The following is a 15,206-nucleotide window of genomic DNA, read 5'->3' as shown; positions in this document are numbered from 1 at the left end:
AAGGTATCAGAAAATCAAAATCAAAGAATATCATTGAAAACCTGTGAAATTACCTAAACAGAGTTGTACCCAGGAGATCCCCTCACAATTTGAAAGAACTTGAACTTTTTTGTAAAGAAGAATGGGATTATTTTTCTCTGGATTTGGACTAAAAGAAGCTACTCCTAGGTGGTAACTGGCCATAGAACAAGCTACTGAGCTGTTTGTTCCTGCAAGACTGCTTCTATTTCTGTATGTATTTGTATTATGACCCTGGGGAAAGTCTCCCTAATATTGAAGGGGGAAAACAGACGTGAACATCTTGCCTAATGTACCTAGAGGGATACAGTATGGCTGCACCTCACTGAAGCCCAAAGGAGGCTAAAACGATTGTCTGGGGTTGCTATTTCCCTTATTCAGAATGAAAATTGCTTGGTATTTCTGGACTGAATTGACCTTGTGAGGCAGGATCAGGCTGATAACCTTCAGGAAAGTTCTCCTCTGCGAAAAACACTATTGGGGTAACGAAGCTACTCCCAGATGGTAACAGAGCTATAGAAAAAGCTACTGAGCTGTTGTTCCTAGATAGAACACTTCTCTTTTTGTATTTATATAATATTTAAGGATAATGTTTCCAAACATTTTATTGGAAAGGTGGACAAAACAAGTAGTAATTTTTGCTACTTACACTTAATCATTTTGGTTTAAATTACAAGTGGAGTGCTCATTTTAAAAGTCCAAAGTATTTTTTTATCTCTCAAATAATAGTCTAGTGTGTGCTTACATTATATGGGGAAACGCTAAAACTATGTCAGATACATAGTTGCCAAATATGGCAATTTACCACCTGGGTGCAGCTTCTTTTTAGCTCAGTAATACTTTTCACAGAGTAGAACTTTCCTGTAGTATATCAGTCTGATCTCGCCTATTCACGGTCAGTCAAGTGCAGAAATACCAGGAATTCCTCTCTGAACAAGAAACACAACAACCCCAGACGATCGTTTTGGCGGAATCAGACTGATATACTACAGGAAAGTTCTACTCTGTGAAAAGCATTACTGGGCTAAAAAGAAGCTGCAACTAGGTGGTAATTTGCTATAGAACAGGCTAAAAATGTTATTGAGCCGGTTGTTCGTTCCTGTGAGTGTGCTTCTCTTTGTATGTATTTAGCCTCCCTAAGGGAAAAATGGGCAACCATATGTGGACTCTTTGCTCAGTGTGCTTAGAGGAGTATGGCTACAGCTCACTGACAAGGCCCAATGAAGGCTGAAATGATCATCTGGGGTTGCTGTGTACCTTGGTCTTCTATTACACTTAAGGTTATCATCTTAAAACAATAGTCTAAACAAAATTAAACTTTCATGATTCAGATAGAGCAAGCAATTTTAAGCAACTTTCTAATTTTACTCCTATTATCAATTTTTTTCATTCTCTTAGTATCTTTATTTGAAAAAGCAGGAATTTAAGTATAGGAACCGACCCATTTTTGGCATAGCACCTGGGTAGGGCTTTCTGATTGGTGGTGAAATGTAGCCACCAATAAACAAGCACTACCCAGGTGCTGAACAAAAAAATGGGCCGGCACCTAAGCTTACATTCAAGTAAAGATACCAAGAGAACGAAAAATAATAGGAGTAAATTAGAAAGTTGCTTAAAATTGCATGCTCTATCTGAATCATAAAAGTTTAATTTTGACTAGACTTTTCCTTAATTAGTGTTGCTCAATTTGGAACATGTTTAATCTCCCCCATTTATATACTGAGGCTTTGCTAAAGGGACATGAAACCCAAATATTATTTCATGGTTTAGATAGAAAAAAGTTAGCACGCAAGCAAAAGACTCAGGCGTGCTAACATCTGGAGGCCGCATATTGCAACCACTCTAACTCTCTGTCTATACTCCCCAGACTTTTATAGGATGAGCTAAAAAAATATTTTATTTTTATCACTTGAATGCTAATCTAGATGTGTGCCTACAAGAGAGTACCAGACTTTCTATGTGTTGTAGTAATAATTTTGTTTTGCCCTATGGGCTTGTTTTATCCTTGTTTGTATCTCAGTGTGTTTGGTTGAAGGCATGCATTGTGTGGCAGTAGGTTAGGGACCCAGGGATGAAGAGACCTTGACGTGGTCCTGGGCCTATCACCAAGGGGTTAAATGACAAGGCATGATGGCGGGCAAGTAATATGTACTTGCATCATACTGCCAGGGATCAAGTCACAAGCTTCCTAATCACGGGGGTCCTATGAGATACTGTAGAAGCCAGGGTAACTGGGCAGATGGTCCTTCAGTTAGTGCATGAGTTCTTCTAACAGGAGAAGATGACCAGAGCAGCAAATTTTGCCGGTGTGTAAAACCCAGTTGAAGTTTTCTCAGAGCATTGTGAGAACAGTTCCCCCTTGCGTGTGGCATGTGCAAGGCAGGGAATTTCCGCAATGTAATGCCTACTACTGAGCAGTAGGAGGGAGAGAGGTCTCAGACTGATTTCTGCAGAGGAGAATTGAAGTTACTGGACATGGCATTTTTATAGACTGTGTGACAGTTATATTACTCTGATTACTGGTATCTTGGTAGGTCAAGGGCATGGGAGTGGTGGCAATTTGGGACTATAGGCTGTCTCAGCGGGACAGATCTCAAAAATAAATTGGGACTGTCCTACACAAAATGGGACAGTTGGGAGGCATGCAAACATACATACAAATATTTATATATATATATAGCTGCTTCTTGGGTGGTAACTGGCCATAGAACAAGTTATTATGTTATTGTTCGTTCCCAGGTTGAGCGCTTCTCTCTTTTTATTTAGGTTAATTAATAGTTTAATATAGTTTAATGTAATTTTAGTATAATAGGGTAGGTTAATTAATAGTTTAATGTAATTTTAGTATAATAGGGTAGGTTAATTAATAGTTTAATATAGTTTATTTTAATTCTAAAGGTAAGTTTAATTTTATTATAAGATAGGGATGTTGTAATTTTAATGCAAAGTTAGCGGGTTGTTAGGTTTAAGGGTTAATAGCTTAATTTAGTTTATGGGGATGTTGGGGGCTGGCGGTTTAGGGGTTAATAGGTTTAGTTAGTGGTAGTGATGTAGGAGGCCAGGGGTTTAGGGGTTAATACATTTATTTAGTTGCGGTGGGGTCTGGGAGCGGCGGGATAGGGGTTAATAACTTTATTTAGTTGCGGTGGGGTCCTGGAGCGGCGGGATAGGGGTTAATTATAGACATTATTTGTATTTTATAGACAACAAAAAATACAAATAAATTGTTTGGTTGTGGTTTTAGCTAAATACATAGATAACTATGCATCCCAAAATTAACATTTTTGTTTTTTGGCTTGGGAAGGGCTCTCTATGAGGCTAAGAGGTCCAGGGACAGAATCATTCATGGGTAGAGTGAGAACAGTCAATGAGTACAGACAGTACAGACAGATAAGTTCATGTTTATGGCTGTGTGGTCTGGAGGTATGATAGGAAATATCTAGTGAAACCGAAATTTTTAAAGGGGAACGAGAGGCACCAGCAAAAATCTCACAAAACAATATTTACACAAAGGGCAAGATTTAACAAACAGCGGATGCTGCTTTCTACGCCCAAAGTTTCAGGCTCACCGGAACTTAAGTTAAGAAGCAGCGGTCGCAAGACTGCTGCTCCTTAACTTGTTCACCACGGCATAATATCTACATGGAACTTTGATATAATTGTATGTTAATAGGAACAAGTGCCATATATTCAATGAGCTGTGTATGTTGTTTTTTGAAGTTGTACAGTGTATATATAGTGTATGCGCCCTCTCTTATCTTTGATATTTTTAATGATGTCGGGTGCTACAGCGAATCATGTCCATCCGGCATTTAATAAATTGACCCCAAAATGTAGGACAGTTGTGATCTCTGAATAATGTTTGATAAAAGTACAAGATTTTTAGAATGACTTACCACTAGGTCCTAGAGAGGAGATAACCTTTTTCATAGAAGCAACCAAAGATTTGGAATTTTTTACTTGACCTTCTTCCGATATTGGGTCTCCCCATTTTGCACCATGCCTCTTATTAATTATTCCAGTTGACAACTCTTGTTTTTCTAGGTCTGTTTCCTTCTTCACTTCTGATTCTAGTTCATCCTCCTGAATAGTATGAAGCTTGTAAAACACAGCCTGAGAGTTATTGGTATTGATGTCCAATTGGTCCATTATAATGTGCTTTTATCTGAAGCTATGATACTTGCATGACAGAAGAAATCTAAAAAACAACAAACATAATTCATGAAAACTACAGTCTAAAGGATATTTAATTATTTATTTCTAAAATTCAGTGAAAAACAAACAAACATTTTTAAGGTGTTCTAAATAGAAGCAATGACCATCATCAGTCTGATAACATTTTAAAAGAGAAATAATTAGAAATAAAATACTATTTTAATGCACTTCGCAAAACGTACTTTGTGTACCATGATTTTGAGGTGCCGAATTAGAGGCCAACCCATCATATAAAAGGTTTCCTACTATAGCACCATTAGTGACTAACCATTCATATCATTTTGCACAATTGGTGACCAACCCTTTATATAAAAGGTTGCCTTCCTTAGCACTATTAAAGGGACAGGAAACCCCAACATTTTCTTTCATGATTTGAATAGAATATACAATTTTAAACAATTTTCCAATTTAATTATAGTATCAAATTTGCTTAATTCTCTTGTTATCCTTTGCTGAAAGAACAGCATTGCACTACTGGTAGCTAGATAAACAAATCTAGTAAACCAATCACAAGAGACAAATGTGTGCAGGCAACACCAGCAGCTAGCTCTCACTAGTCTAGGATATGTGCATATTCTTTTTAAAAAAGAGAACAAATTATATGCTCTATCTAAATCATGCAAGTTTAAAGTGATGGTATATCCAAGCGTTTAACAAACGCTAGGATTTACCATCACTAAAAATAAAGTCAAGTTTCTGTTATCAATTACTACAAAAACGGGTGCTAAACTCTCCCTTTCTGTGCTGAAGTATATCGCTTAAATCAGCGCCTCCGGCCAACCATGCTAGGATGTCAGATGACACGCATGGCTATAGGTTTAGAGGTGGAAACATCACCTCCATGAAGAAGAGCGATGTGCCGTGGGTGGCCGGAGGCACTGATTTAGACGATATACTTCAGCACAGAAAGGGTGAGTTTATTACCCGTTTTTAGTAATTGATGACAGAAACATTAGCTTCCCTGTTCTAGCACCATTAGTAACAAACCCTTCATATAAAAAAAAATTTGAGTCCCCCTGCTTTTGCACAATTGGTGACAAACCTTTCATATAAAAGGTTTCCTATTCTAATGCCATTAGTGACTAACTATTCCTGTTCTAGCTCAATTAGAAACTACTAACTAATTAGTAACTACATTTAGTCATTAAAGTCTGGGCCTCTGCAGTAGAACAACCAGTCTCTCACCATCTTTTTGTCACCTTTAGTTTGGGAAATAAATGTAAAAGTATAGCAAAAGGTAAAACTTAATGCTCAGGACATGGATTTTGTTTTATATATATATTATTGGGAGCTCAACCAAGTAAAACTTCTAATATTTATTTTATTTTTAGTGCAATTCCTTGTCCTTTGTTATACAAAGTTCATTAGAGATCTACCTACTGCGTTTTTGTTTAAGGTAAAAATGTCTCTTTGCAACTATCTGTTTTAAAAAAGTTGTAAGATGGCCAACCTACAGCTTTGGTGCCAATGGTGTTTCTAGGGGGAGCAAGGGGTACAAAGCACCCCTAATCTTCTATTTTGTACCACTATTAGCCTGAGGTGGAGGGCAAAAAGGTACAAATTACTACTCCCTGCCCATGTCCTTTTAGGCCATCCATGTCCCTGCCTAACCTCAACCCCGTACCACATGTTTCTGACATCAGAACATCTGATATTCTACCTCCCTCTGCCCTGGAACACCAGTAAATATGCATCCAGGCACCTGTGGGACACCTGTCACTCCAACTCCCCCTGCCCATGGAACATCCGTAAATACACCTCCACTCACCCTATCTCAACCGATGGTACACGTGTGACTCCACAAAGGAGTGTTTTCCTGGTGCTTTAGGCAGACTTTTTCCTTATTACATTTGACCCTCCAAAGGTAAAAATAAAGATCCGGAGAGTGATAGCAAGAAAGTTGTACAAGAAATCATGGTGAGGGAAGAAAAATAACAAAGAAATAGGGATAAGGATGGTAAAAAAAGGACTGATAAGAGGGAGGAAAAAGGGAGAGTAAAAGAGAAAAAAATTGTGAAAAGATATAATAGGGTGCTGAACCAAAAATGGGCCTGGCTCCTAAGCTTATTTTTCTGCTTTTTCAAATTAAAAATACCAACAGAATGAAGAAAAATTGATGATAGAAAAAAATTAGAAAGTTGCTTAAAATTGCATGCTATGGAACCAGATGATCCCTCATTCCAATATTGATACTGAATTCATTCAATTATCAATTCAGAAAGTGGCTCAGGCTACCTTGTCAGCCACCTGGCGAGAATCGCATATCAGATTAATACATAACTCTTATTTTACCCCCAAAAAAGGCAGTAAAATTCGTAACCATGGCTTCAGTCACTGCCCAGAATGTTCATTGCAGGCAGCAGATCTAATGCATATGGTTTGGGATTGTCCTAAAATAAAACATTTTTGGTGCAGGTTAGAGTTCTGGCTTACTAAAACACTCAAAATCTCTCTATCAGCGATAACACAGTTACAAATAATATTTGGGCTACCGAATCAAAATCCACATCAAATAAACGATAAGTTAATTCTCCTGTCCATATTGGCATCCAGATATCTTATCTTTAAAAATTGGAAGCTTAAGACACCACCATCTATTCCAGAGATTAAACACTGTTTAAAGAAACAATGGGGGGTAGTTATCAACGTGTCTATTTTACCTGCCTTCGTCGGCCCAATACGCCCGCCTAAGCTCGCCTCACATCGCCGCCGCGGACCTGCAAAAATTCGCCTAAGTTATCAAAAAAGCTGTCAAAAAGCCGCGCACCAAGTACGGGGCAATGAGCAGCGGACTGTGAGAGTTATCAATCATCCGATCTCGCTGCTCTTCGGCTTTTTTACAGCTTTCTTGCTAGCCTGTCACTAAGCACCCACACTAAACTACACTGTTCTACCCCCTATACCGGCGCCCCCGGAGCCCCCCGCAGCTAAATAAAGTTACTAACCCCTAAACCGCCGCTCCTAGACCCTGCCGAAACTCTTATAAATGTATTAACCCCTAAAATGCCGCACCTAGACCCTGCCACAACTCTTATAAATGTATTAACCCCTAAACCGCTGCTCCTAGACCATGCCGCAACTCTTATAAATGTATTAACCCCTAAACCGCCGCTCCCGGAGCCCACCGCCACCTACATTATACCTAGTAACCCCTATCCTGCCCCCCTATACCGTCGCCCTCTATAATAAAGTTATTAACCCCTATCCTGCTGATCCCGCACCTCGCCGCAACTAAATAGTTTAACCCCTAAACCGCTGCTCTCTGACCCCGCCGCAACCTATATTAAATTTATTAACCCCTATCCTGCCCCCCCTACACCGTCGCCACCTATAATAAATTTATTAACCCCTATCCTGCCCCCCACTACACCGCCGCCACTGTAATAAAATTATTAACCCCTAAACCTAAGTCTAACAATAACCCTAACACCCCCCTAACTTAAATATTAATTAAATAAATCTAAATAATATTTCTATTATGAACTATATTAATCCTATTTAAAACTAAATACTTACCTTTAAAATAAACCCTAATATAGCTACAATATAAATAATAATTATATTGTAGCTATCTTAGGATTTATTTTTATTTTACAGGCAAATTTCAATTTATTTTAACTAGGTACAATAGCTATTAAATAGTTATTAACTATTTAATAGCTTACCTAGCTAAAATAAAGAGAAATTAACCTGTAAAAAAAAACTAACCTAAGTTACAATTACACCTAACACTACACTATACTTAAATAAATTATTCCTATTTAAAACTAAATACTTACCTGTAAAATAAACCCTAAGATAGCTACAATATAATTAATAATTACATTGTAGCTATCTTAGGATTTATATTTATTTTACAGGTAACTTTGTATTTATTTTAGCTAGTTAGAATAGTTATTAAATAGTTATTAACTATTTAATAACTACCTAGCTAAAAGAAATACAAAATTACCTGTAAAATAAATCCTAACCTAAGTTACAATTAGACCTTTGAGCTCGCATTCTATTGGCTGTTCCGATCAGCCAATAGAATGCGAGCCCAATCTGATTGGCTGATTGGATCAGCCAATCGGATTGAACTTGAATCTGATTGGCTGATTCAATGAGCCAATCAGATTTTTCCTACCTTAATTCCGATTGCCTGATAGAATCCTATCAGCCAATCGGAATTGAAGGGACGCCATCTTGGATGACGTCCCTTAAAGGAGCCTTCATTCGTCGGTAGTCCGTCGGGAAAGAAGGATGTTCCGCGTCGGCGGGATGAAGATTGAAGACCCCGCTTGTAAGAGGACATCGCCCGGATAGAAGACTTCTTCAGCGCCTCATGGAAGATGACATCGCCCGGATGGAAGACTTCTTCAGCGCCGCTTGGAGGATCACTTCATCGGATGGAAGATTTCTTCAGCGCCGCTTGGAGGATAACTTCTGCCGCTCCGGGTCTCCTCTTCGGTTCCATCGCTGCTCGGCTGAGTGAAGACAACTCAAGGTAGGATGATCTTCAGGGGATTAGTGTTAGGTTATTTTAAGGGGGGTTTGGGATAGATTAGGGGTATGTGGGTGGTGGGTTTTAATGTTGGGGGGGTTGTATTTTTCTTTTACAGGCAAAAGAGCTGAATTCTTTGGGGCATGCCCCACAAATGGCCCTTTTAAGGGCTGGTAAGGTAAAAGAGCTTTGAACTTTTTTAATTTAGAATAGGGTAGGGCATTTTTTTATTTTGGGGGGGTTTGTTATTTTATTAGGGGGCTTAGATTAGGTGTAAGTAGCTTAAAATTGTTGTAATATTTTTTAAATGTTTGTAACCTATTTTTTTTATTTTTTGTAACTTAGCTTTTTTTTGTACTTTAGTTAGTTTATGTAATTGTATTTAATTTTAGTTATTTGTAGTTAATTTATTTAATTTATTTAATGATAGTGTAGTGTAAGGTTTAATTGTAACTTAGGCTAGGATTTATTTTACAGGTAATTTTGTATTTCTTTTAGCTAGGTAGTTATTAAATAGTTAACTATTTAATAACTATTCTAACTAGCTAAAATAAATACAAAGTTACCTGTAAAATAAATATAATTCCTAAAATAGCTACAATGTAATTATTAATTAAATTGTAGCTATCTTAGGGTTTATTTTACAGGTAAGTATTTAGTTTTAAATAGGAATAATTTATTAAAGTATAGTGTAGTGTTAGGTGTAATTGTAACTTAGGTTAGTTTTTATTTTACAGGTTAATTTCTCTTTATTTTAGCTAGGTAAGCTATTAAATAGTTAATAACTATTTAATAGCTATTGTACCTAGTTAAAATAAATTGAAAGTTACCTGTAAAATAAAAATAAATCCTAAGATAGCTACAATATAATTATTATTTATATTGTAGCTATATTAGGGTTTATTTTAAAGGTAAGTATTTAGTTTTAAATAGGATTAATTTAGTTCATAATAGAAATATTTTTTAGATTTATTTAATTAATATTTAAGTTAGGGGGGTGTTAGGGTTAGTGTTAGACTTAGGTTTAGGGGTTAATAAATTTATTACAGTGGCGGCGGTGTAGTGGGGGGCAGGATAGGGGTTAATAAATGTATTATAGGTGGCGATGGTGTAGGGGGGCAGATTAGGGGTTAATAAATTTAATATAGGTTGCGGCAGGGTCTGGGAGTGGCGGTTTAGGGGTTAATACATATATTATAGTTGCGGTGGGCTCCGGGAGCTGCGGTTTAGGGGTTAATACATATATTATAGTTGCGGTGGGCTCTGGGAGTGGCGGTTTAGGGGGTAATACATATATTATAGTTGCGGCGGGCTCCGGGAGCGGCGGTTTAGGGGGTAATAACTTTATTTAGTTGCGGCGGTGTAGGGGGGACAGATTAGTTGTGTTTAGACTCGGGGTACATGTTAGGGTGTTAGGTGTAGACAGCTCCCATAGGAATCAATGGGATGTCTGGCAGCAGCAAACTTGTACTTTCGCTATGGTCAGACTCCCATTGATTCCTATGGGATCCGCCGCCTCCAGGGTGGAGGTTTGAAAACCAGGTACGCTGGGCCGGAAAAGTGCCGAGCGTACCTGCTAGTTTTTTGATAACTAGCAAAAGTAGTCAGATTGTGCCGCACTTGTGTGCGGAACATCTGGAGTGACGTAAGAATCGATCTGTGTTGGATTGAGTCCGGCGGATCAAAGTTTACGTCACAAAATTCTACTTTTGCCGGTTTCTAGCCTTTGATAACTAAGGTGAATCAGCCTCGCCACAAATATCCTGCGGAATTCCAGCGTATTTGAGGTTGACTTCTTGATAACTAGGCCCCAATGTCTGTTAGAACAAAGAGACACCAATTTAGATAATGAAGAGGATATTAGGACAATTTTTCAGTAAATGGTCAGTATTTATCAAATCTCTGCCAGACACGGAGATAAATGATATAATTTTCCCGTTTAGAAACTCTGAATTGATACTCCTAGGAGCCTGGTAATAATTTTAGTAGAGAGCACCAACTTATCAGGCTGTTTTAGCATACATTCTGTGAGGTCCTGTTAAACACAGTCCCTCGGGTGGATGGGGGGAGTGAAAATGGATAGGAAGGGGAATTCCCCTTGCCCCTTTTTCCCCCCATTTTTTATTATTTTCTTTTTTTTTTCCTTCCTGCTGGGTTGTTTTATGGCGGTTGGGTGGGGGTTATAGATAGAACTAAAAATCAGCTAATGAACATGAAAGTAACGAATCAGAAGAGCTAGGGCTTAATCTAAGCTAATATCAAATCATTTTTTTTTTTTCTTCTTTTTTCTTTCTTATATAAGATACGTTGAATCTATATCATTAAGACAGTCAAGACTGATTGTAGATTATTCTTGTTTTTTGCCAAATGTTTAAACTGTGTCTTGCATGGCGTTAATAAAATGTTGGAAGTTATCATGCTGAATAAAAAAGAAATTATAAAAAAAAAAAAAAAAAAAAAATTGCATGCTCTATCTGAATCATGAAAGAATAAAACAAATTGGGTTTCATATACCTTTAAATTTGCATCTTCGCTGTGAGCTATGCAACTAGTGCTGCTGATTTAATCAGAGGTGGTTTCCGTTTTGGCAGTTTCTGCTCTGGAACAGCAGTGCTCTGTGGGTCCCAAGAGATACTTCTACTGTGTATTTAAACCCTTTGCGTGGGTTAAACACACAGTAGTGCAGGCTAGATAATCATAATATTACATGTTCTAATAAATTAGAGCAGGAAATCTTTCAACTATTATGGCTTTTTAACTTTCTCTGAATATTGGTTCATCTTAGTAAATATAAATAAACTCTAAATGTTGTAGAGATTATGTTTTTATTATTATTTATACTTTAATAAAGGGACATTATAGCATTTAGAAAAAATATTATTTACAGTCATTTATTTGCAAAGCACCAACATTCTCCACGGTATTATAAGCACTGGCAGTTCTAGCAACTGATTAATGGGGAGGGGGCAGTAAATGCAAAGTAAAGGGTGTAGGGGGTCTCAGTTATTTTGCATGTGGAGAAGACACAGGTAGGATGAAGTCACATGTGTTCTGGAGTTGAGCAGTCTGGGCAATTAAGGGTATGGCTGGTGGCATTGGCTAGGCAGGAAGAAACTATGTTGTCCCTCCTCCTCAGCACAATGGTGGTTGAAAAACTGGGGTGGTTTTGCACCCTCTGTGAACCCCCATTAAACTGCCATTGGCTATAAGCATTAGGTGCCCTATGACATGATAACAATCAAATAATGCATAAATAATGAAGGTACAGCAAGGCCTGCCCATGAGTTACCATCTGATGTAAATTACCTTACATGCAGGGGTTTTTACAACTGGCAAGCAATTAATCTGCAATATAGAATATTTACCTCTGGGAGTTGCATTCTGCATATAAGATCTAATTCGTAGGCATATCCTTGGTGCTGATCTTTAAACAATTGGGGAGGCTGACTGTGAGTGTAAACCGTGCACACACTTGACAGGGTACGTACTGTTACAGTGAGCTACATGAAGTGCTTGCTGCATTTTTTAGTCTTTACAAGCAGCTTAAAAAATACGGGATGGGTGGAATTACTTAAAGGGGCAGTTTACACAAATTTTCATTTAACTGCATGTAACAGACACTACTATAAATAATAATATGCACAGATACTGATATAAAAATCCAGTATAAAACAGTTCTAAAACTTACTTAGAAGCTTCCAATTTAACCCTGTTAATGAGATAAACCTTGGGCACCCACTGAAAGGGGCTGATAGCAGAACCTCCCCCTCCCCTGCATATGAAAAGTCTGTATACATTAGTATACATCTAACATGTTGGGGCTTGGTTAGGAGCCTAAAAATCAGCACAATGTTATTTAAAAATAAGCAAAGCTATAAATTGTTAGAAAATACTCCCAGATGGGCTATATAAATAGATCATCTACAAAACATGTATACAAAAAAAATCTAGTGTATAATCTCCCTTTAATTGTACTTAAAGGGACAGTGTAGTCAAAATTAAACTTTCATGATTCCGATAGAGCATGCAATTTTAAACAACTTTTCAATTTAATTTTATTATCAAATTAGCTTTGTTCCCTTAGTGGTATTTTTGAAAAACTAAACCTAGGCAGGCTCAAACTGATTTCTAAAACAGTTAAAAACCTCCTCTTAGCTCAGAGCATTTTAAAAGTTTTTCACAGTTAGACAGTACTAGTTCATGTGTGTTATTTAGGAGTCTGCACTGATTAGCTAAACTGCATGTCTGTCAAAAGCACTGAGATAAGGGGCAGTATGCAGAGGCTTAGATACAAGGTAATCACTGAGGTAATAAGTGTATTAAAATAAACTGGGAATGGGTAATAAAGGGATTATCTATCTTTTTAAACAATAAAAATTCTGGAGTAGACTGTCCCTTTAATGTAGACAACGAGATATACCAATTAACGTTGAAGAGAAATGTAACGTGTTTTTTTCATTAGATTCACACTGATAGCTAAAACAAACTGCAAGCTAAAACTAATCACATACACAGCCTACTTTACTTATTTTTTGCAAATGCTGCCTGGAACTTTGTTCAAATTTCAACACAAAGTAAAACAAATACATGTAATGGAAACATTGACATATATTAATCTCTCACTCCATCTCAGTAACGTTTTCAGTCTGTAGTTACAATTTAACTTGAGATATATATATATATATATATATATATATATATATTTCTAGCTGCATATAACAATATTCTAGAACTTAAAATGTGATATGCGATAACATATAGTTTAGTTGGTGACTAAAATTATTTTAATGGTTTGTATATAGTAGTGGAATTTACTCTTAGACATTCCCTCACCTTTAACTATGTAGAGTATAAACCTAAAAGTTAAAGTTTTAGAATAGTTTAGTGTTACAGCATTTTTTTGGCAAAGGTGCCGATGACTCAAATTAAATTGCTAATTTCTACTAGTCTATAATTTGTTAACATTCCAAGCACGAGTTCTGATTCTCACACTCACACACATATACTAGTCAGGAAAAAAAGTTACTAGCCTGTAGAAAAACACACACACATAGACACACACACACAAACACACACACAGACACAGACACACACACACACACACATACAAACAAACACACACACGAACAAACACACACACACACAGACACATACAAACACACACACACACAAACAGACACAAATACACACACAGACACACACACACACATACAAACACACACACACACAAACACATACACAGACACACACAAACACAGACACAAACACAAACACAGTTAGTTACTAGTTTAGATAAAAACTAAAGTTATAATGTTATTCTGATAAAGTGGTGGTGAGTGCATGTATGTTTTATGTTCATTAAATCTGATAGATAGATAGATAGATAGATAGATAGATAGATAGCAGATTCTGCATTGCATCCATAACTTTAAAATCGTATCTAGTTTAGAGATACAGCTCTAGACTAAAAAGCAACATCAGCGACACAAAATAAGAACAGATTATCCTGTCATTTCCTCACTAATAATATAGGTTAGATACAAACTAAATTGAAACGTTCTGCATTAAAATAAAATGTATTTCTTACCTTCCTGTGCAGAGAGTATTTCTTCTGACATTTGGTCAGATATCAGTCGGGTAAATGCTTTGCTGTGCAAGGAACTGCCTGTGATACATCCCTTCCTGTATGACCTCTTTACCTTTCCTGTTGACTGAACAGCCTGGTGCTGAGCTCTGACTCTCTGAACTAACAAAGAGTTGACCATTAACATTTAAAGTCTGTCAAAACAGCTTTCTTTTTTGTCTTGTTACAGATACTAAATCAATTGGATTAGCAAAAAAATAACTTTATTAAACAAAACAAAAAAGTATGCTTATCTGAAAAATTAATTTATTTCATGATGATAAAAGTCCACAAGCCATTACACCTGGGATTCAACTCCTGGCCACTAGTCAGTTCCATAGCAGCAGTGCGCTACTGGGAGTTAGCTGTTTGGTGGCTACACATGTATGCCTTGTGTAATTGGCTCACCATATGTGTTCCACTAGCTCCCAGTAGCGCATTGCTGCTATGGGGCTGACTATAATCACGTGTAATACCTCTGCAAGCAACAGTTCACTTTTATGTCCCTTTAACCCCTTAATGACAACTGACGTACCAGGTACGTTATGCAAAAACTAACAGTTAATGACAATAGACTACCAGGTACGTCAGTTGTCTAACAGAGTGCTGGAAGCGATCGCAATTGCTTCCAGCAGCTCTGAGGGTATCGATATGGAGGCATCCTGCAATACCCCTTTACAAGCCTCCGATGCAGAGAGAGCCACTCTGTGGCCCTCTCTGCAACGGTAGCGATGGTGCCGTTGTCTGAGTGGGAGCGCGCGCGTGCAGGGGGCGTGCGCGTGCACATGGGCGTGGGTGCGCGGGGGCGTGTGCGTGTGCACGGGGGTGCTTGCACGTGCACGCGCGCGCATTAGCCACACTGACACC

At 37.6% G+C, this 15,206-nt stretch overlaps 1 protein-coding gene across 2 annotated transcripts in view; it reads right to left on the bottom strand.

Moving 5' to 3' along the window:
- Window positions 1-14,371, bottom strand: part of SH3TC1 (SH3 domain and tetratricopeptide repeats 1) — a 92,299-nt gene extending 77,928 nt beyond the window's left edge. For both annotated transcript variants that reach the window (XM_053704172.1, XM_053704173.1), the window contains exons 1-2: window positions 14,304-14,371; window positions 3,915-4,216 (exon numbers count right to left, since the gene is read on the bottom strand). In XM_053704172.1, coding sequence (XP_053560147.1) covers window positions 3,915-4,167 — 253 coding nt within the window. In that variant the 5' untranslated portion in view covers window positions 4,168-4,216; window positions 14,304-14,371. The remainder of the gene's footprint in view (window positions 1-3,914; window positions 4,217-14,303) is intronic.
- Window positions 14,372-15,206: the final 835 nt, after the last annotated feature.

The sequence above is a fragment of the Bombina bombina genome, chromosome 2, assembly GCF_027579735.1.
Source record: "Bombina bombina isolate aBomBom1 chromosome 2, aBomBom1.pri, whole genome shotgun sequence".
Taxonomy (NCBI): Eukaryota; Metazoa; Chordata; class Amphibia; order Anura; family Bombinatoridae; genus Bombina; species Bombina bombina.
The sequence above is the reverse complement of the archived record's forward strand: the minus strand, read 5'-3'. Positions and strand labels throughout refer to the sequence as shown.